Below are 20,880 nucleotides of genomic sequence, written 5' to 3'. Positions count from 1 at the left end.
TAGTGAGATCTTGAGAAACTGCATCAAGTTGGTTCTTTTCATGGAACTTTAGAGGAAAGAGGCAGTAATTGAATGATGCAATGACGATGGAATGATGGATTGCTTTGTCTTTCCCATAGGACAATAATTTTATATAAGTTTTACCAAGCGTTTTTGAGACTGTGCTCGAAAATAAAAATATACAGAATCGAAGTTTTCATAAGTATAATTAGAAAGGCTTTAGCGGAATGCTGAAAGAAAAATGACTCATTTTTTATTTCTCAAAAAGAACAAAGTGGCAACTTTCCTTCTCCAGAGTCAATAGTGTGATATATTTTACAAAGAACACTTGGCTCACAATATGAAAATCCTCGATGACTCATGAAGCATGTGTCATTCAAGAAAACTATAACTGTATTATCCAGTTGCATAAATGTTGCTAATCATTTTTTTTTTTAATGGTCCTTTCTATATTTCAGGCTATTTTGCAAAAGGATGGACTGCAAGCCTATCTGAAGCAAAGCAACAAACAGATTGAAGACATTGTCAGTTTAGTAAGAGGACGCTTAACGAAAATGGAACGTATTACACTTGGTGCTCTTATCACCATTGATGTCCATGGTATGTATGTATATTAAGCATGTATACAACATTACAAGTTTGTATTAAAAAAAAAGTTGACTTATTACCATTCATGCCTTTGGAACTACCAGTTTAAATCAGAGTTATAATGATTAGCATATATTTAGCGCCAACTTATTTTGCAGCGCTAAATATATGAATGATGCTATTTAGAGGTGAAGAAGGACCTGCTCAAACAAATGGGATACAAACCTTAGTTCATTGGTGGTTTAGTGATGTTAACGAAACTCTAGCCAGCTGAGGTTATTATTATTTTATCAGATTGTGTAAAATTAGCTTTAATCGCATGTTTGTTTTCAGACAGTGCATACAAACACATATAGAACTTACATTCAATCAGGTTGCAAAAACCATCACCATGGAAACTAAACTAATTATAATTCCTTTATAATATAATAATATATAATATTAACGTTCTATTTTTATGTATGCCAGAATAATTGGTTATAAATGACCTATGATGTGCATGCTCTGCCTACATAAAAATCAATAGAATTATAATATAGTAATATAGCATACTTGTGCGCGGCAGAACATTTGGTTTGGTTTGTCAGAATTTCATTACCAAAATAAATTTGGGAATTAAATCCTGTTAGGCAAAAAAAGTAGGAAAAAATGCAAATGTGCCTATTACTGTGCTGATAGGCAGAAAAAGCCTGACCTAATGTCCACTGTTAGAATAATAATTACAATAATAATATCAAGTTACGTTCTTGGATCACAAGATGTAAGAATATTGCTTAGCATATCTTGGTACTTATATAATTCACTATTTCATTAAATGTAAAATTATACGTTAAGCCTTGAAAATGAAAAAGCAAAAACAAAAATGGATTATTAACTATCATCGCTTACTTATATACATTGTTGGTTCTTGGTAGATGGTTTTGTTTGTGTAACACAGCAGATTCTAACAGGTGATGAATATTAGTGCTTAAGATTTCATATATTAATTACTCAATCTGAGGGTTTATGGTTTATATTTTTTGACAAACCTTTCTCATCTTTTGGCATCAACATATTATTCTCCTTCTACAAAAGAATGTGACTATTAAAGTGGTCCTTTCATTAGCCATCTTGATGAATGCTCCTCGAGGATTTCCTTGCCACTATCTTGCATCCCATTATACCACATACAAGCATCTGTCCATTTTTTTCTGTAGATGCTCACAGAATTAAATGTGAATGCACATCGATGCAATTTCTATACATTTAAGTATTTGATAATTCCAGATCATTGTTATGGGGAAAAAAATATATATTATTTTTCAAAAGGTTTTTTTTTTTTTACTAACTAGTGAATTGCTGCTAATTGAATACTCAATGCAAAAATTTAAGCTGAAATAGTCAAGCTATGTTGATAGCCAAGTATCAAAAAGGACAAAAAAGGATGCAACATTTTGGCCATGATTCCTTAATCATTTTTAGTCCTTTTTGATCCAAGTAAATACGATGTGATGCTTGTGCCTTTTTAACCTTATCCATCTGTCTGTACGTCTGTCCATCAATCTATCTGTCTCTATTTCTATCAACATATCTGTATGAAAGTAACATGCTGCTATTCAATAAGTGCCACTTTTCTGACAATGAAGTTAACTACGATTTCCTAGCTAATGTCAGATACATCATTTTGTCAGCTAAGTAATGATAATCGTCTGTCACTTCTATATCCGCAGAGAGAAATATGGGTTACTGTACTCAGTATTGAGCAGAGTTTAATTAATTATGGTGTCATGTGCTCTGTAGGGTATTTAAAGTATTTTAATGGTTTTCTAATTTTGTATTGTTTTTAGATTATGTTTAAAAAGATGTCAGGCTACCAACTACGAAACTCACTGTCATGTTTAAGTAATGATGCTATGTGCAAGTGTCCATTTAACTTATTTCTTATGTCTAAATTTGTAAAATAAAAAATAAACATTATATGACAGTATTTTATTGTTTATTTTATCATTTTACTTGTCAGAGAGTTAAACTTAAAACTATTGGTTTCTCATTTGGCAGATGAGTAACCATCATGAACTCTCAAATATTTAACTTGCAGTTTATCTTAGTAAAGAGTATAAAACTTTTAGTAGTGATAGCAAACCAAGAGCTATTAAATATTCATTATATTTACCATGATGGAGAGGACATATCAGTTGGAAACGGTTCATTTTTAATACAGCTATTTTCTCACAGTTCAATTGAATTTTAAATGCCAATTTAAAATTTTGGTTAATTTTCAAATAAAATGTTTTGCAGCTTTGTTATATTGTTTATGGTGCCAGAAGTATCCTAGCAGCCTCTAATAGTAATTTGTCAAACCCTTTTAGAACAGTTTGGAAACTTATCTGGGCTACTTGAGCTAAAGATCTTATGGTGCTAGGAGACTTGTTTCTTCTTTCAGGCTAAGAGAAAGGACTAACATAGTTATTCACTAAAGTGAATTTTATATTTCTTTTTTGTTTAGATTTGACAAATTTTTATTTTTTTTTCGTACAGAAAAATTAACATGGGGTGGAGGGGGTTACAGAAAGGAAAGGGTAAAAAAGGGGGAGTGCAGCATGTTCATGCGACATTACATAGAGACATAGTCACATTAAATGATGTACATAACGTCACATTGCATCACAATTTCCTGTGCACATCTCTCACTGGGTCTCTTGCAGATTCCCATCTCTCTCCCCTATTGAGGTAGGTACAATTTACTCGCTCTGATTTGCAGAGTGTGCCAATCTCCATGCGCTCCAAGCCTCCCATGTCCTTTGTGTAGTTTTATTTGGGGGCCACAATCTGCTAAAGCTCTGTTCGTACTTACATTGTGTATCTATGTCCCTCTCTAGGGTGGACACTGTGGGACAATTTTGGGATTTCCATGCTCTTGCTATCAGTCTTTGGGCCGACAATATAACATGGTATATTAGTTTCTGAAGATGCTTAGGGAGACCATCTTGTAGGAGCATGGTTAGATATATGGTAGGTTGGAGGGGCAAGGGGGTTGCAGTCAAGGAGGTCAGCATCTTGGTTGTCGCATCTCCAGCATTTTGGCGAGCTGTCAGGGTATATCTTGTGGATGCGCGCCGGTACCATGTACCATCTATAGATTGTTTTCCTCTGCTGTTCCAGTAGGGTAGCAGACTTAATTAGGGATTTAGTCATGGAGAACAGTTGGTTCCATCGCTGTTGGGAGACCTCAATTAATAGATCCTCGCTCCACTGCCGGGAAGGCGGATACATATAAAAAGGGAGGTAGTTCAATATTGACTTGTAGCACATGGAGATGGGCTTACATTGTGGAGGTAACCGTTTGTTTACACATATCTGTTCCCACATCGTAAGTGTTTGGGTAGAGGTGGTTGCAGGGGGGGCTAGTGCTTGTCTTCATATGAGGAAGGATTTCAGTTGTATATAAGAGAACTGTGATGTACTCGGCAGTTCATGGTGGTCCTGCAGGTATTGAAAATCTAAGAGCTTTCCCTGTGCATGAGTATGGTATAGGTGCGTCAGGTTCTGAGCTTGCCAAGGTTTGTCGTGAAAGGTGGGGATGCAGTACAGTAGGGCCCCAATAGGGGTGGCCAAAGAGAGCAGGTTCGAGGAGCTTAACCCCTTAATGACACAACTTTTAGGAAGAAAAGGGAATCATGACGGAATGTTTCCGTCATGTGTCCTTAAGGGGTTAATCTAGCCCTGTGAGTGTCCCAGATCCGGAGAATCAGGGTGATCTGGGGCGGTGCTAATGGCAAGGGTGGTCTAAGCCGTTTTGGTAGCCAGAACATGCTGGGGAAGTCGAAGGGCCATAGCCATCTGCTCTCCATGTGTACCCACTGGGGCTGGGGACCAGAGAGGAAGTGAGGTATTGCTGAGGCTAGTACCGAGGCATGGAAGTACGCCTCAATATCTGGTAGTGCGAGTCCCCCAGCCTTTGCCGGAGCTCGGAGTATTTTCACGGATACTCTTGGTCTGGAACCTGCCTAGACAAACGTGGACATGTCTTTTTGGACCGTCTTAAGGAAGGCTTGTGGAAGTTGAATGGGTAGTGTGCGGAAAAGATATTGTAATTTTGGTAGAATGGACATTTTAAACGATACTATTAGTTCTGTCCAGGTCAGGCACAGCGAGCCCCAACGCTGGAGGGTGCCTCTGCATTCGTTCCAGACTCTTATGTAATTCCCTGAATATAATTCTGTTGCCTGTTTAGTGAATAACACTCCTAGGTATTTAATATTTTCTCTACGCCACTCGGACGGGTATTTGGTGCAGAGGGCCTCTCGAGCAGTGTTCGGTAACCCTATAGTTAATGCTTGAGTTTTAGTTTTATTAAGGGAGTAGTATGAGTGTAGTCCATATTCCCGGATGAGGTCTATGAGCGGTGGCAGGGAGGTCTCGGGTTGAGAGATGTAAAGGAGAATATCATCTGCAAACGCACTTACTTTGGTCTCCTTTCCGCTTACTTCTATTCCACCGATATCTGGGTGGTCCCTGACCATGCATAGGAGGGCTCGTAAGCTAGGACATATAACAATGGAGAAAGAGGGCACCCTTGCCTGGTTCCATTGCATATCTGAAAAGGCTGGGACAGGAAGCCCGCTTGCATGACTTGTGCTATTGGAGCCAAGTACAGGGCAAGTATGTGGTCAATGACTTGTGAGGGGATGCCATACTTGGTTAATACTTGTCTCAGGAAGGACCAACCGAGGCGGTCGAACGCTTTCTCCACGTCTAACGCCTCCGCTGGTCCTCCGTAGCTTCTCCAACACCAGGGAGAGTTTGCGCGTATTATCGGATCCCTGTCTACCCTTGACAAACCCGGTTTGATCGTCTGCTATTAGTGTCAGTAGTTTGGGGCTTAGTCTATTATTGCCCGAATTTTGGCATAGATCCTTGCGTCGGTATTCAGAAGCGAGATGGGGTGAAAGTTTTTGCATAGGTCGGTGGGTTTATCTGGTTTGGGGATTGTTACTATGGTGGCCAGTAGTATCTCCGGTGGGAGAGAGTTGGTTTCAGCGGCTTACAGGTACACTCTAAGGAGGTGGGGCGCTAAGTCTTCCGCGTATGCTTTATAGTAGGCATTAGTAAACCCATCAGCCCCTGGGGATTTGCCAGGTGGCAATGCCTTAATGGCTGAGAGGACTTTCTCCAGTGTTATGGGCTGCAGGAGTGGTTCAGTGTACTATTGTGAAATTGTGGGGAGTTGGATAGTTGTTAGGTACTGGGAGATGCCCGTGGCATTAGGATTGTATATCGTAGAATCCTGGTGGAGGTTATAGAGTTTAGAATAAAATTTTGCAAACTCTTGGGCAATGTCCTCTGGGTTCACAACTTTCTCTCCTACTTCATTAATAAGGTGAGTTATTTTCTTAGTGGAATATTGATTGCGTAACCTAGAGGCTAGATATTTTGAAGCCTTACCACTATTGTGGTGTGTGGTAGCTCGTAGCTTATGTAACATGTGTTTGGTTTTTTTATTTGGTTTAATTCCGCTAATCGGTCATATAGTTTGGACAATTTATTCACTAGTTCCACTGAGGGTTGCTTTTTATTTAGAGAGTTTGCTAGTGCAATTTGCTTGTGGCATTCTAGGGTGTTAGAAACTTGGCGTTTCTTGAGAAAGGAGGAGCGGCGTATCATATGGCCTCTCATGACCGCTTTATGGGCGGACCAGATAATGGAGTCAGACACTCCTGCTGTTATATTAGCCCTAAAGTATTCTTGAATTTCCTTCCGGATAGTGTTTGCGAATTCCGAGTCCGAGAGCAGGGAGTCATTGAGATGCCACATTCCCCTCCCTTTAAATTTGAATCCGTCAAATAGTTCAAGGGTGGCTGGGGCGTGGTCTGACCAGGTAATCTCTCCTATGGAGCATCCAGAGATTCGTGCCACTGAGACTCTATCTACTAAGAAAGTGTCTATTCGTGTGTAGGTGTTGTGTACCCTAGAGTAAAACGTATAATCACGCTCAGAGGGGTGGAGTGTCCTCCAGGCGTCGTACAGGTCGTACTGGGTTAGGAGTTTAGTGAGAGCCTTGGCGGTTCTTTCCCTAGTGCCACGTGTCCGGCCTGATGTGCGGGTCGATGTGTCAAGATCAGTCTGGGTGAAGTTGAAATCCCCACAGAGGAGTAAGTCTCCCTGTTTGTATTTGTCAAGTTTGGTGAGCACGGAATGAAGATAGGACTTGGAGCTATCGTTGGGGAAATAGGCTGTTGCCAAGGTATGTTATGTGTTATTAATCAGTCCTACTAGGATGATATACCGCCCGTTAGGGTCTATGTGTTGTTGGTGGAGCTGGAAAGCTACATCTCTGTGGATGAAAATGGAGACCCCTCGGGATTTGCTGTCCGACATCGAGTGGTATTGTACGGGGTAATGTTTAGTGAATAGGGCTGGTATGTGTCCTTTCTTGAAATGGGTTTCTTGGATGCAAGCTATATCTATTCATTTTTTTTTAAGATCTCTAAGTAAAAGCCTTCGTTTACTAGGGGAATTCAACCCTTTAACATTGTAAGTGATAATTTTCATACTTTATAATAAAGGTTAAGTTGGGTTCGTTAAGGTTTGCCTTTGTATTCTTAACCCGTATCTGGGTCAAATGATTTTCTTTGGTCCGGGGATGGGGAGGGCCTAGGACTCTCTCCCTGTCAGGGTACCTGAGGTCTCTACCTCCGAGAGAGGTAGAGACTTAGACGTTTATCCGTCCGGACGCCATGTTTCTCCTGTTCCTCGCGGTCGACCCGTTCACATAGACGCCGGCCGCGAGGGAGTTACTTCCTTATGTAGCATGGTGCCCGGAGACCGACGTCATGACGCCAATCCGGAACGACCTGTCACTCAATCCGTTGGAGACCAATCAGGACTCGTCGGAGGCGTGTCTATCCTCTCTAGCCAGGGTATTTAAACATACTTCGCCCTGTTGCTCATTGCCCTGTCGTGGTTCTAGCTTGCTAGTCACTCAGTGCTCGTGTTTTCTAGTTATCCCTTTTGGTTTTGACCCGGCTTGTTTGCTCTACTCTGCTTATCTCTGTCTCCCTTGATTCGGCTTGTCTCTCGTTTACCTGTCTTCTGTTACCCTCGACCTCGGCTTGTCTTTGACCATTCTCTACGGTACTACTTACGTTAGTCCGGCCATTCTAAGGTCCGGTATACGTATCCGGCTACTGTTTGTACTCTGCGTGTTGGATCCCTGTCCCGATCCTGACACTCCCGCTGTGATTTTCTTTGGGTGTGCAATGTCTACTGAGCATTCAGGAACACAGTGACTCTGTCTCCACATGGGGTAGAGGTTTGTACTATATCTGTCATCAGAGGGGTTTGGTAGTCGTTAGTACTTCTGCACTTACTGGGGGAGTTCATTTTATATTTCAACTATTGTCACTTTAGAAAATAACATTGTAAAAGTAGGGGAAGATGTTAAAGATAAGATACGATTTGATATTGTATTGCAACTTTGTTTAAAAATTAATTCAACCTTACTATAGTTTAAGACTAAACTATTATAAAATATACAGCTTAAAACTTAAACAAAAAATATACATTACATAAAAGAGTTACCAAACAAGCTAACTTTTGTTTGTATTTAATGTGTTAATAGTTCAATTTAAATTGAGCCAAAATAGCATTGTGCCAAAATGTTGTGTGCTAAATTGGCTTACATCTTAAACATCTTAAAACCTTCCCACAATGCAAAGCCTTTTCAAACCAACCAAAGTAATGTAAACTTGTGAACTACACTACTGAACTACTTACCGATTAATCTGCTTACCTTTTTACCTGTACCTCCTGTTTTTTGGTGTGTTTTTTTTTCTTGTTTTGTTTTTTGCTTTGTTATACAGGTTTCAACCTTAATCCCATTGCTGATATTCTGTTTCTTTCTATTTTTAGTAAGCTAAATTCTTTCCATCTCAACTGCCTGTCAATTTATTGAAATTCCATATCTCTTTTGATTTTGCAAATGGATTCCTTTATATTTGTATCAGTGCATCTCTGCTACTCTAGGCATTTTAGAGTTGAAATGTTTCTTTGAAATGTTTAAAGTCATTTAAATTTGTTTTTATATTTTACTATGACTGAATCTGCTCGGTAGCTTCAAAGCATATCTCAATGCAATAAAATATATAATTGACCAAATGCAAAAACAGCTGTATTCAAAAGCTAAATGTGTGAAGAGGCTCCAGATGTCTAATATATTTGCAGGAAAGAGAAAAATAAAGATACATCTGGGTTATTTTAGGTTTGTTACTTCATTTCTGTGGAGAATTTTGCACCACTGATAAGCACAGGTGATATAAAATTCTTAGTTGTGGAAAATCGTAGGGAAAAATATATATGTGAGAGAGTTTGTACAGTGTGATAATTTTCAATAGATGTGATAGATGTTCTTTTTTTATCTATTTGTACGTAATAGTTTGCCAACTGCATTCAAAATCACATAATTAAAAATAACAGTTAGTTGCATCATAGTTACGATATTAGCATTGTGTAGCAACATAATGAAACTATGCAAGCATTTGTATATACATCCCTTTGGTCTTACAAAACAGAATGTTCTACACCATAACTTAATTGAATTATCAATTGTACTGATGAGACCCTTGGGTGAATCATCCTAGTCTTGGACAATCGCTACTGATGCTAGCCAGTTTGGCTGCACAATGGAGATTAAATATCTAGAATCTAGGCTGCAAGTTATTAAAAGTTATAATTTTCATTTTAATTGAGAAGACACCAAGCAATAGATCAGGGAGCTGTGGTATTATGGCTCCAATGTTCTGAGTAAAGTTGATAATCCATTCCCACGGGATAACTTTACATTAACTAATTCCACATGTTCTAAAAGAAAATCAACAAAATGCATTGGGGGCACTGCCAACTTTTTAATATTGAACAAGTCATTTGAGGACACTGGAATGTGTAGTACATTAAGGAGATAAAGATCCAAGTAGTATTAGTGCATCATCTACACCTGAGGCTAATGTGAGCAAGTACACATTTTACAGTGTTACAACTTCAAATTTAAAGGTGTTTTGTTATTTGTTTTGCACACCATATCCAAATCTTTAGGGTGTAAAATTGTTCTTATGTGACACAAAAGTCAGTTTAGCAAAGCATAGACGGCTTACCCCTTGGATCAGTACTTGCAGAACCGTACTGAACTTACAGCTGTGAGTGCTCTGGGGGCCTCTGCCAAGTTTGCACAAATTAATGTTGTCACATTTAACAATTTGTCTTGGAAAATTTGCCAATAAGTTTAGATAGAAACAGTTAGTGATCAGCAGTTTGAAGTCTTTCAATAGAGCCTCCACATTTAATTCTAGGCTTTGACTGGATATTATAAGACATTCAGGTATTTAGCTTGAAATCATTGTAGAGTAGTTTTGGCAATGTGTTTAGGAACATTATCCTGCTCGAAGACGAACATCCAGTCCAGTCTCAGGTATCTATCAGAATGCAGGGTTACCTCTAGAATTGCCCTGTATTTGGCTACAAACATCCTGCCCTCAAACCTGAATGTATTCCTAGTCTCTGGAAGAGAAGTGACATGATTCCACCTCCGTAATGTTGATGTTCCTTGTAGGATGATGATTGGTGGGGATTTTGTACCACAGCTTGTACCAAACGTTTTATATTACAAGCTAAAAGTTCGGTTTGCTTTTTGGAAAAAAAAAAAACTATCCACATTTAATATCTGAGCACACCAGAGACAGTATATGTATACATTTAAAAAAAGTTATTCTGATCAATGTACTTATTTTTTCCTTTATTTAAACTGATCATCAACAGACAATGTCCCTATTTGCAGGCAGAATGAAATGTCGTGATAACATAATATAGATATTGTCCTTATCACCTACTTAGCATGTTACATTATTGTCATAGAATAATTACAGAGACTTTAGGTGCATTTCAGTATTTCAGTATTTTTGCAGGCACCGATCACAGACAAAACAATGGAACCATGGTTTTACCCATTATGTGCTGTGAATACCCACGTAATATACCCTAGTTTTGCTCAGAGTAAGTGAAAAAAAGTACAGTAGAAGCTAATATTTTGATTGTTTATATTAATATATATAACATGAAGGAGGATATATATATATATATATACATATATATATATATATCATTTTATTTAGCATGTAACAAGAAATTCACGTGCCTTATCTTTATGCATTTTAAAACTATTGCATGTTAAAACAAACACCCATTTTATTAACTATTAACTTATAATACCCTCCACTGACAAGCTAATCTACAAGCTAATTGGTACCATCTTGAGCCTGGTCTTGTTTACCACTCGGCTTAGCACTTGCGGCTCTAGCTGTAAAAAAAGGACGCTTGGTCTGGCTTTTTGGGCCTTGCGTTGAGTCTTTGATACATCCGGCTGTTGTGGCGAGGTACGTAGGATGCAAAGTGAATGTTGGAGCTCTCCACTTTGTGCTGCTTCCAGCTCGTACCGCACATAGCTCAGATAGAAGCGTCTATCTGAGCTATGCTCTGCTGCTGAAACCACCTCCCCCTTTAATTAATATTTTTATTATTTATTTTATCAATCTAAAATGTGAATTGCGGTAAATGAAAAGTACATTTCAAATTATAGGCACATTTTACTTTCCCAGCAATTTACACTTTTTTGAATAGCACTAAATAACAGAGTGTAATAATATCAATATGGTAACTAAAACAATACATTTACAGAAAATCTAAATCTAAAAAAAAAATGGGTAAGATGACTGATCTGTTGTTATAATGAATAAAAACTGGTATGTTACAGGTATCAGTTGACAAGTAATACTTATATAGAATAAGGGTCAATAGAACTCTGCACCAAATGTCATTCTGTCTAATATTTCAACCCTCTGTTTAACGGTGCACACTTCAGGCTCTGGGCATTGAACCATTTGCAAGTGCTGTAAAGATCAGTGCCCTTTCATCATACACAGAAAGCCATACAAGTGGCATTTGTACAAAGAAGGTTCACAGAAGGTTAAGGAGAGAATCTATGTGCTGCAGCAATACTGTTTATATCGAATGGCAACAGCAGCGGCAGCGAAATTGCTCACTTTTTCAATGAATAAGAAAGAAGATTGTGGATTGAAAATCCATTTAATTTGTTAGCACAAAAGTTAAGCCTCCCTCTAGACAGTTATAACTTTCTTTTTTTAGGACACAATTTTAACTTTCTGTTGATAACAGCAATTCAGCCGAGGTTCTTTTTTTATTATCCAGAAAAGACTATCTATAATGCATAAGCAATTTTTTTTAATGTTTCAGTATTTAGCTCATTCATCTCTGTAATTTGGTATTATTCAATATTACACAGAATGCTTTACATTGCCTGAATATGGTTTTATCTTTACCATAAAGATTTGTGGGTTTTTAGTTTTAAAAAAACAGGTGGAATAGTCCTCTCTAGATCTTTGCTTCATGGGTGTTAAAAATATACATGCTCATGTTGATTATGAAAGAAAAGACACCAACCCCATTGACAGTGACGCACGGCTACTGCTAGCTTCATGCTGGACATCACCGTTGAAGCCCAAACTCCTCTCTAGCTGCTATAGAGCCCTCGCCGCCCCAGGAGCCAGAAACCCCATGACACTAGAGTCGCAATTGGAAAAAGAGTCTGGTAAAGTAGTTTCACAGGAAAGGTGGATAACACGACTAAATGCACTAAGGGGTGTTACCAGGTGTTACTGACTAATAGAGGCTCACCACAAGCTTATTTACCGCTGGTACCTTACCCCTGATAGACTGAACCGGATGTATGGGGGCACGTCGGCGACATGCTGGCGATGTGGCCTAGAGAGGGGCACCATGACCCATATATGGTGGGATTGTCGAGCAGTTAAACAATTATGGACAGTAGTGGCAGAGCTGGTGGAGGCACTTCTGATTGAGCTACCTACAGAACCAGAAATATACCTCTGGCTGGAGTTCCCCCCCCCCCCCCGGGTGACCTTTCATGAGAGAGCCTTAGTATCACATATAGCTCTTGCGGCTAGAGCACTTAACTAGAAATCCAGTATCTGCCCGACAAAACAGGCGCTAGTAGACAAAATAAATCTTCACTATGCATACGAACGCATGGCGATCCTCTCACTGAATGCTAACTGTACAACTACCAAGATATGGGAGCCTTGGGAAGCTCTCTACCCCTCAACTCTAGGGGGAAGCAACCCTAAAGACAGGAGCAATTCTGGTAACTCTCCTACCATGACACGTCCTTACCAGCCAGGTCCAAATTAACCTACAACTCGCTGATTCTTTGTTACTTTGTTTTGTGTTCTTTTTGTTCTTTTTGTTCTCTCTGTTTTAGTAGGGATTTTGATTAAATGCTCCAAGGTAACAGGAATACTACATAGTTGGCTTACAAAGGAAATATTGTTACCACTAAATATGTCGCATGCACCATTTCCTACTCCCCCTCTGGCCAGACCCCAGTACGAAGCAGACGGCCAACGCATTTGAGCTGGACTGTGTCCCCTACCAACCCCTACGGTGCGCACCTTACACCAAAGCATACATGTAGACATAGGTAGCTAACCTCAGATCCAAGGGCTGGAGGAGGAGGGAGGAGGGGGGAAAGAATGTTGGGGATTATCGTACTTTGAATGTTTGTATAAATAGCAAAATGGTTATGTATCAGGTACGACAAATGATTATGCTGTGACATAATGTGGATGTATACACTGTAATGAGATCAATAAACTTCAATTATAAAAAAAAAATATATATATATACATGCTGGAACAATGCCTCCATTAATGCATCTCCTTGTGTTGATGATTCTTCTGATGTCAATAGTTATAATAAACCACAAATTGTTCCTATTGAATATACTGTAAGTCAAGGGTAGGCAGCCGTTGTCACTCCAGATGTGCACTACGTATCCTCTAATGCTTTGCCAGCATTATGTCTGTAGTAGCATTATGGGAGATGTAGTCCACAACATCTGGAGTGCCAATGGCTGCCTACCCATGACTTACAGTATATTTAATAGGAATAATTCACGATTTATTATTAACTATTGCCGTCAGAAGAATCATCACTACAAGGAGATGCATTAAAGGAAGTATTGCTCCAGCAAGTAAATTTTTACAATCCATGAACTAAATATGTATGCTTCTTGTTAATTCACACAAGCCATTTACAGTTGTTAAAAACACAGGATGAAGAGAGAAAAAAGAATGACAATTATGTTATATTCTCCGCCTCCAATTCTTTGTTAAAAAAACAGATTTTGGAGTATTTATGTTTGAAGTGTTCCTTTAAACCTATAAATTCCAGGTGAACTCAATTGCACCCAAAATAAAATATAACTTACCTTTTTCTTAAGCAGTGCGTCCTCTGTTACCACTGCTCTGCTCCTACCCAAGAAGACTGTCATTGATAACAGTTTCCATTCCTGTCTGGACACAATTGATGCATGCACAGTACTTGTCACGAATGTTGCAATCAAATTGTGCTGATTGCCCAATAGAATGCTTCTTATAGTATAGAAATAGACCAATGATTTCCATGGAAGCTCTCACTCCCACTTGAACAATCATTCAAACGGAGTGAGTCAGTAAGCTTTCCTGTCTGTCATCTTCACTGAGTGTTCCTAAGTGAATTCATATTAGTATCAGACGTCCTGACGAAGCCGACCTCTTACGGCGAAACGTGATGCAATATGTACTAAGGTTGGCAGAGCTTCGGTAGCTGGGAAATACGAACGGCACTTTGGGAGCTGAAACTGCAACCTTACAACACAAGAGACGGAAAACTTCAGAGACCCCAGTATCTACACGGGAGACTCTTCAGTAACTGAGCTTGGTTGTGAGTAGCTGGTACATGTACCGCAATACTCACCTCTTTATCTTTTAAGCGGTTGTATAGCTCAACTGTGGCTCTTATTTTTAATTTTCTTATTTTCTTTTTAATTAGTTGTTTAATAAATATATAATTTTTATGGAAACATGTATTATCATTTTACTCACTCCATTTGTATGTGTGTCTTAATATTCAGCAGATCCACACTATTATCGTTTTTCTATTTTTTTTATGTACTGTGTGATCTTGTGACCGAGTGTTGTCCTCTACTGGTAACTTAAGTATCGATATTTTGTATTGTTGTTGGGTTTGGGGTACCGCGCCTAAATATTGCTCCACTTCTTGTTGATTTACTTTGATGTTATTATTATTATTATTATTATTGCCATTTATCTAGCGCCAACAGATTCCATAGTGCTTTACAATATTATGAGAGGGGGGATTTAACTATAAATAGGAGAATTACAAGAAAACTTACAGGAACGATAGGTTAAAGAGGACCCTGCTCAAATGAGCTTACAATCTATAGAAAGTTGGGGTATAAAACACATTAGGACAGGAAATAGCAACCAAATAAGGTCAAAGTGAAGCAGAGCTTGAGGAGAGAGCAGAGTGCTGCCCTTTAGGAGAGAGCATAAGGCATGTATGTAAGGTAGACGTTACTCTGGGAGGCCATAAGCTTTCCTAAAGAGATGGGTTTTAAGGCACTTCTTAAATGAATGAAGACTAGAGGAGAGTCTTATGGCGGTAGGCAGGCTATTCCATTGGAAGGGAGACGCCCGCGAGAAGTCCTGCAAGCGTGAGTTGGCCGTACGGGTGCAAGTAGCGGACATGAGAAGGTCACGGGCAGAGCAGAGAGAACCAAAAGGGGCATACCTATGGATCTGTAAAGAGATATAAGAGGGGCTAGAATTGTTCAGTGCTTTATAGGTATGGGTTAGCACTTTGAATTTACTCCAATAGGACACAGGAAGCCAATGTAAGGACAGAAAGAGGGGTGAGATGACTGACTAGAGAGGAAAATCAGTCTGGCGGCAGCATTCATTACAGACTAGTGGAGCAATACGGCTTTTGGGAAGACCAATTAGGAGAGTGTTACAATAATCCATGCGGGAAATTACTAGCGCATGGACAAGCTCCTTGGTAGCATCTTGCGTAAGAAAGGGGCTCATGCAGGCAATGTTTTTAAGATGGACTTATGTGGATACCACTAATTTGAAGGGAGAGCAAAAGAGAAGGATCAGTATAAGGAGGAGGAAAGACAAGGAGCTCCGTTTTTGAGAGATTGAGTTTCTGAAAGTGAGAGGAAATCCAGTCAGAGATGGAAGAAAGGCAAGCAGTGACACGTTGCACGACGGCAGGGGAGAATTGAGAGGTCCGGGGAGGAGAGATATATCTGCGTGTCATCAGTGTACAGGTGGTAGTGGAATCCAAATAAGGCACTACATTTGCCAAGAGAGGCAGTATAAAGAGAAAATAGAAGGGGGCCAATGACAGCGCCTTGGGGGACTCCAACCGAGACAGAACGAGGGGAGGAAGTATAATTAGAAAAGGAGACGCTGAATGAGCGTTGGGAGAGATAAGAGGAAAACCACAAGAGGACAGAGTCACAGAGACCAAGTGATTGAAGAGTTTGAAGAAGGAGAGCATGATCAGGTCTTTTTCCCATTTTTGTCCTAAGTGTCTATTTAGTGCTCCGATAATTAATTTTTTATTTTTTCCTATTCCAATGCCAATTTTATGAATTGGGATATGCAATTACCAACAAATTAACCGTTAAGACAAACAGAATTTTTTTTAGCAAAGCAGAAATTAGTCCACTTAAAAGCCCGAATTATAGGAAACGAATTGCGTAATGCAGTAGATAGTAAACAAAATCATAAAAATAAAAGTATTAGAAATATGCATACAATTATATAAATATAGCTTGTACAATTTCAATTTTTCCCAGTAATATATACTTAACAAAAGCAGACATAAAATTGTACTCACTGTACTAAACAAGATGTAAATGAATGCAATTCCAAATTACGTTGTGCTCCTTTTTCATTTGTCAGGGGCGATAAATCAATTAATGGATCTCTGAATGCAATTACTCATTTAGGTGTGTATATTCAGAATAGAAACTATAAAGATGAGAGATGTTCGCCAATTATACTATATCTGAAATAATGAATATAATAATCCATAATACCAGTTCCAAAAAAATACTAAACATATAGTAGCATACATAGTGTAAAAAAAAATATTATCATCAAAAGTATAGCAATCTGTCTGGTGAGAAAAAAAAATCAATGTTTACCAATTATAGAATTTGGTTTCCCAGGTCATACACTAGCTTTATTTAATATCTATTCAGTGTATATAATTTTAAAAAATTACCTGTATGTTACAAGGAAACAAAATAAACAAATTAGACACAGACAAAAAGTTGTGTCATATTTAGTCCATCAATGGTTTACAAACATTATTCTTGTATTCACTTGTGTAATATATGATGGATTGGAATTTGCAAAAGTTTAACCTTGGGAATTAATTTTTTGTTGTAACATGTTTGTTTGGCTTCATAGTACTAGGTAGTTTACATATAGCTTAGTTAAATGTTGCCTACACATTTTGAGTTTCTGTTTCGTGAGTGTTAAGATGATTTTGTGAGCTCTATTCAGTTTACTCTTCTTTTAAGAGTTACAAATGATTATTCATAATGAGCATCAAACTCCTTTGAAATAGAATTTTCTCAGATAAAGCAGGCTGCTTTTCATTTTAATTGTGACTATAAAAATTAAACACATCATTAATCAGCCAGATTTCAATTAAATCTCACAGAATACAGCCACAATAAACAGATATTTGAACAAAATCAGATATGGATAAAGTTCTTTGATTTTCTTTCTTTGTAGCATAAATTCCAGGCTTAAAATCCAAGATCATAATAATTAATAAAGTAAATATGGTTATATTTTATAGAATAATCTGGTTATGCGTTTAATGTGCTCACGAGTACCAACTATTAACCATTAGACAATTATTATTATAATGCAAAGCTTTCCTAAACCGAATCAGTGCGGATAATTTTAGTAAACTTTGTGTTTTCTGAAGATGCTAGCATCATTATCTCTTTACGGTGACCCACAGAATATTCTTAAAAAGCAATAATCTATTTAACGAACAAAAATCACTTCTTGGGACAATATACTTATGACAGGTGCATAGTCGCCATATGGGCGTAATACAAGCCCTTACATACCTAACTCAATAAGACACAGACACTAAGGTATATGGGTCAATATTGGCCACAGCTTTTATTGATAATATCTGTAATAAATTGAAAAAGCCATTGCCCCAACCCCGCCATACCTCATCCGTATCCCCCACTGTTATATATAAAAATGCAATGACCCATATATAAACACATAGACACATAACAATATTTTCATCATGAACATAAATTAAACTGGCAATGTTTTAATTAACCATGGTAGGGGTATACTTGGATACCCCTACACTCATCAGGTTCTTAGTCACCGACAACCTCGAAACCTACCAAATTTACCATGAGCCATATTAACCATTTCCAGAGCCATCATACAGAAGAGCCTATTTTCCTATCATTCAGCTCACTATCCCGCTGCTGTGACCGAATGGGACTACATAACAAACTTAACCGAGGGAGGGAGGGACAAACTCAGCCAGGAAGGCAGCTAAGATGGCTGCCTATTGATATAGCCCAGTTCCTAACATTTAACCATCTGATCGCTACATACCTTCTGCCTTTGCCCGCCTCCTAGCCCTGTCAAGGCCCCTTTCCACTAAGCTGTGCTTTTGTTTTATGGGGCTACAAGATGTGAAAATATATTTTCAAACTATAGTTGTTATATATAGTTAATTGTTGTATTACTACAACCTCAATATTAATCTCAACCTCTCAATGGTCTGGGACAATGAGTGAGATAACATTCATGATTACCATGGACATCTCCACAATATCAGAGACAGAAATGAAATGCTGTATATCACATGGGTAGCCTTACCCATTAGATAAGCCACATACCCATACATTTTTATTACAAGCCTGATAATATCCAATCATCAAAAAATACATCATAATCAACTAAGCTCAATCTGTACTATAAGTGTTAACAAATTTAAACCTATTTAGTTTAGAAAAACGTCGCCTGAGAGGGGATGTGATAACATTATACAAATATATTAAGGACTTTACATAGGACACGAGGCCATGCGTCTAGACTGGAAGAAAGAAGATTTCGTCTAAGGTTTTTTTTTACTGTAAGAACAATCAGGATGTGGAATTCTCTGCCTGAAGAAGTGGTTTTATCAGAGTCCATACAGATGTTCAAACAGCTACTAGATGCATACTTGCAAAAACAGAATATTCAAGGATATAATCTTTCAATGTAGGGTAATAACTGCTTGATCCAATGATAAATCTGACTGCCATTCTGGGGTTAAGAAGGAATTTTTTTCCTAGCTTGTTGCAAAATTGTGCTTCAAACTGTTTTTTTTTTTGCCCACTGAAAAATAACTGTGGATAGCTGGCATTGTTGTCGCTGCCATGCTTCAACTAAAGAAGAATAGATCTAAGACACAATGAGCAAACACATCATGCTTCAACTAAAGAAGAATCGTTTAGGACACAATGAGCAAACACATCAAGGACAACAATGTTATTTTATAACATCTCATATGAGAAATTACACTATGACACTTTGTAGTGGGAAAGCGAGTGGACCCATTTCAATAAATATTCTGTTATTTTCATCTGAATTTTTGCACTTAAGTGGAAAAAAAATATTAAAATCTTAATTTGTTTTTGAGAATGCTTATCTGAAAGATAAATGGAAAGATCATTATATAATGGTGCCTTGGATGAATGTTTTACTAAAATTTCAACATTTCCATTCAAATGAAAATTAAAAATATAATAATCTTATTCTTTCTAGATGTCCTTCTCTAAAAAGTCACACGGGGTTAAGTTAAAAGAATCCCCATAAGAAAGAACTTTTTATTTATTTTATTATAAATTCTGTCACTGTTACCAGTATCCTCAGTTCTTTGAAACTTGGAGAAAAAAAAAAGACATTATGCTTATTGATCATGTGTCATCAAAAGACGTGTTTTCTAATACAGACAATGCCCAGGATACTAAATACGACACATCATAACATTGCAGTAAAAATATATAACTCATAAATAGCAACAATATTACTGGTATACTTATATATTATCTTTCTTGCATGTGAGCATGAGCATAAGATATATATTATTATATAGCTGGACATCAATCTTTCTATCTACTTCTATTATATTTTTTGTATTTTTTTTATTCATGTAGAACACTAATTTCTGTTGTACGTTATTTCAAACATATACTATGCATATTGCAGGCTTGCTGTAGTTGCCAGTAATAGGTCATGGTTGGGCTTTGGTGATGTGATGTCTTAAAGCGACTATGACAGTATAAATTATTAATCTTTGGTCATTACAAATTGGCTTCTACCATGAATCTTCCACTGAAATACCAAAACGATTATTGGTTGAAATTTTTTTTTGGTTTAGCTACCTCAAATGGCCCACTTCACCTGTATAGTATCCATCATGCTAATTCTTTTTAACTTTGGTTTTTGGGGAAGGGTTGATGTAACCCAATACACTAGTTCTATTCTTATATTTAACATATTACTTGTGACTGCTCTTTTCTTGTGTAATCCATTGCATTAAAGCCACTAATAAGACTTTTTATCTCATCGATTACACTTAGGTTCCACCACATGTTACCATTAGCCATCTATAGCAAGTTAACATGTTGTAGATAATGCTCAAATTCCCAAGTTTCCTCTATGTTTATCATTGAGTGGAATCTCTCCATTTTGTTTCTCAGAAAGTGAATTCTACATCACCTTTGTTATCTATCTGTCTATAGAGAAAAATATAAGTCATAATTTATAGAAATCTAACTCTACTGAAAACTAATGGACCAGTTTATGTATCGAGCAAAAATCCAATGGTATACGCAGACTCCATGAAAACACCTGTTACATAATTTTGATACAGGATGAATGAGATTCAATCTTCTTGATCCTTAATATTTTGCCAGCACAATGTACAGATTGAGACCATACCTATCTTTAATCATTTAAAGAAGTTTAGTTTCATGGTAGCCTAAATCTATCGATCTATCGATCTATCTATAGATCTATCTACATCTGGCTGAAAGTCTCTTTGTCAACTGTCCCTGCCAAATGTCACCCTATGTTTTGCATTTTCAGTTGTCACGTTGATTTAGTAATACAAATATAAATGTATTAAAATACTTTTTAGTGATCTCAACTTAGTAGTGAAGAAATAAGCACACAAGTATATTTGTTGATTAGTCTTTGGTGTTTAATTTCTACACAGTTACCATTTGATAAAAAATGTCCTTTTATGTAATCATGACTCCAAGCTGATCAA

The 20,880-nt window shown here is 37.7% G+C and overlaps 1 protein-coding gene across 1 annotated transcript in view; it reads left to right on the top strand.

Annotated features, from left to right (window-relative positions):
- LOC134601623 (dynein axonemal heavy chain 3-like) overlaps positions 1-20,880 on the top strand; it is an 875,684-nt gene that overhangs the window by 344,481 nt on the left and 510,323 nt on the right. The window contains exon 26 of the mRNA XM_063446141.1: positions 459-600. Within this exon, the coding sequence (XP_063302211.1) occupies positions 459-600 (142 nt within the window). The remainder of the gene's footprint in view (positions 1-458; positions 601-20,880) is intronic.

The sequence above is a fragment of the Pelobates fuscus genome, chromosome 3 (genome assembly GCF_036172605.1).
Source record: "Pelobates fuscus isolate aPelFus1 chromosome 3, aPelFus1.pri, whole genome shotgun sequence".
Taxonomy (NCBI): Eukaryota; Metazoa; Chordata; class Amphibia; order Anura; family Pelobatidae; genus Pelobates; species Pelobates fuscus.
The sequence above is the reverse complement of the archived record's forward strand: the minus strand, read 5'-3'. Positions and strand labels throughout refer to the sequence as shown.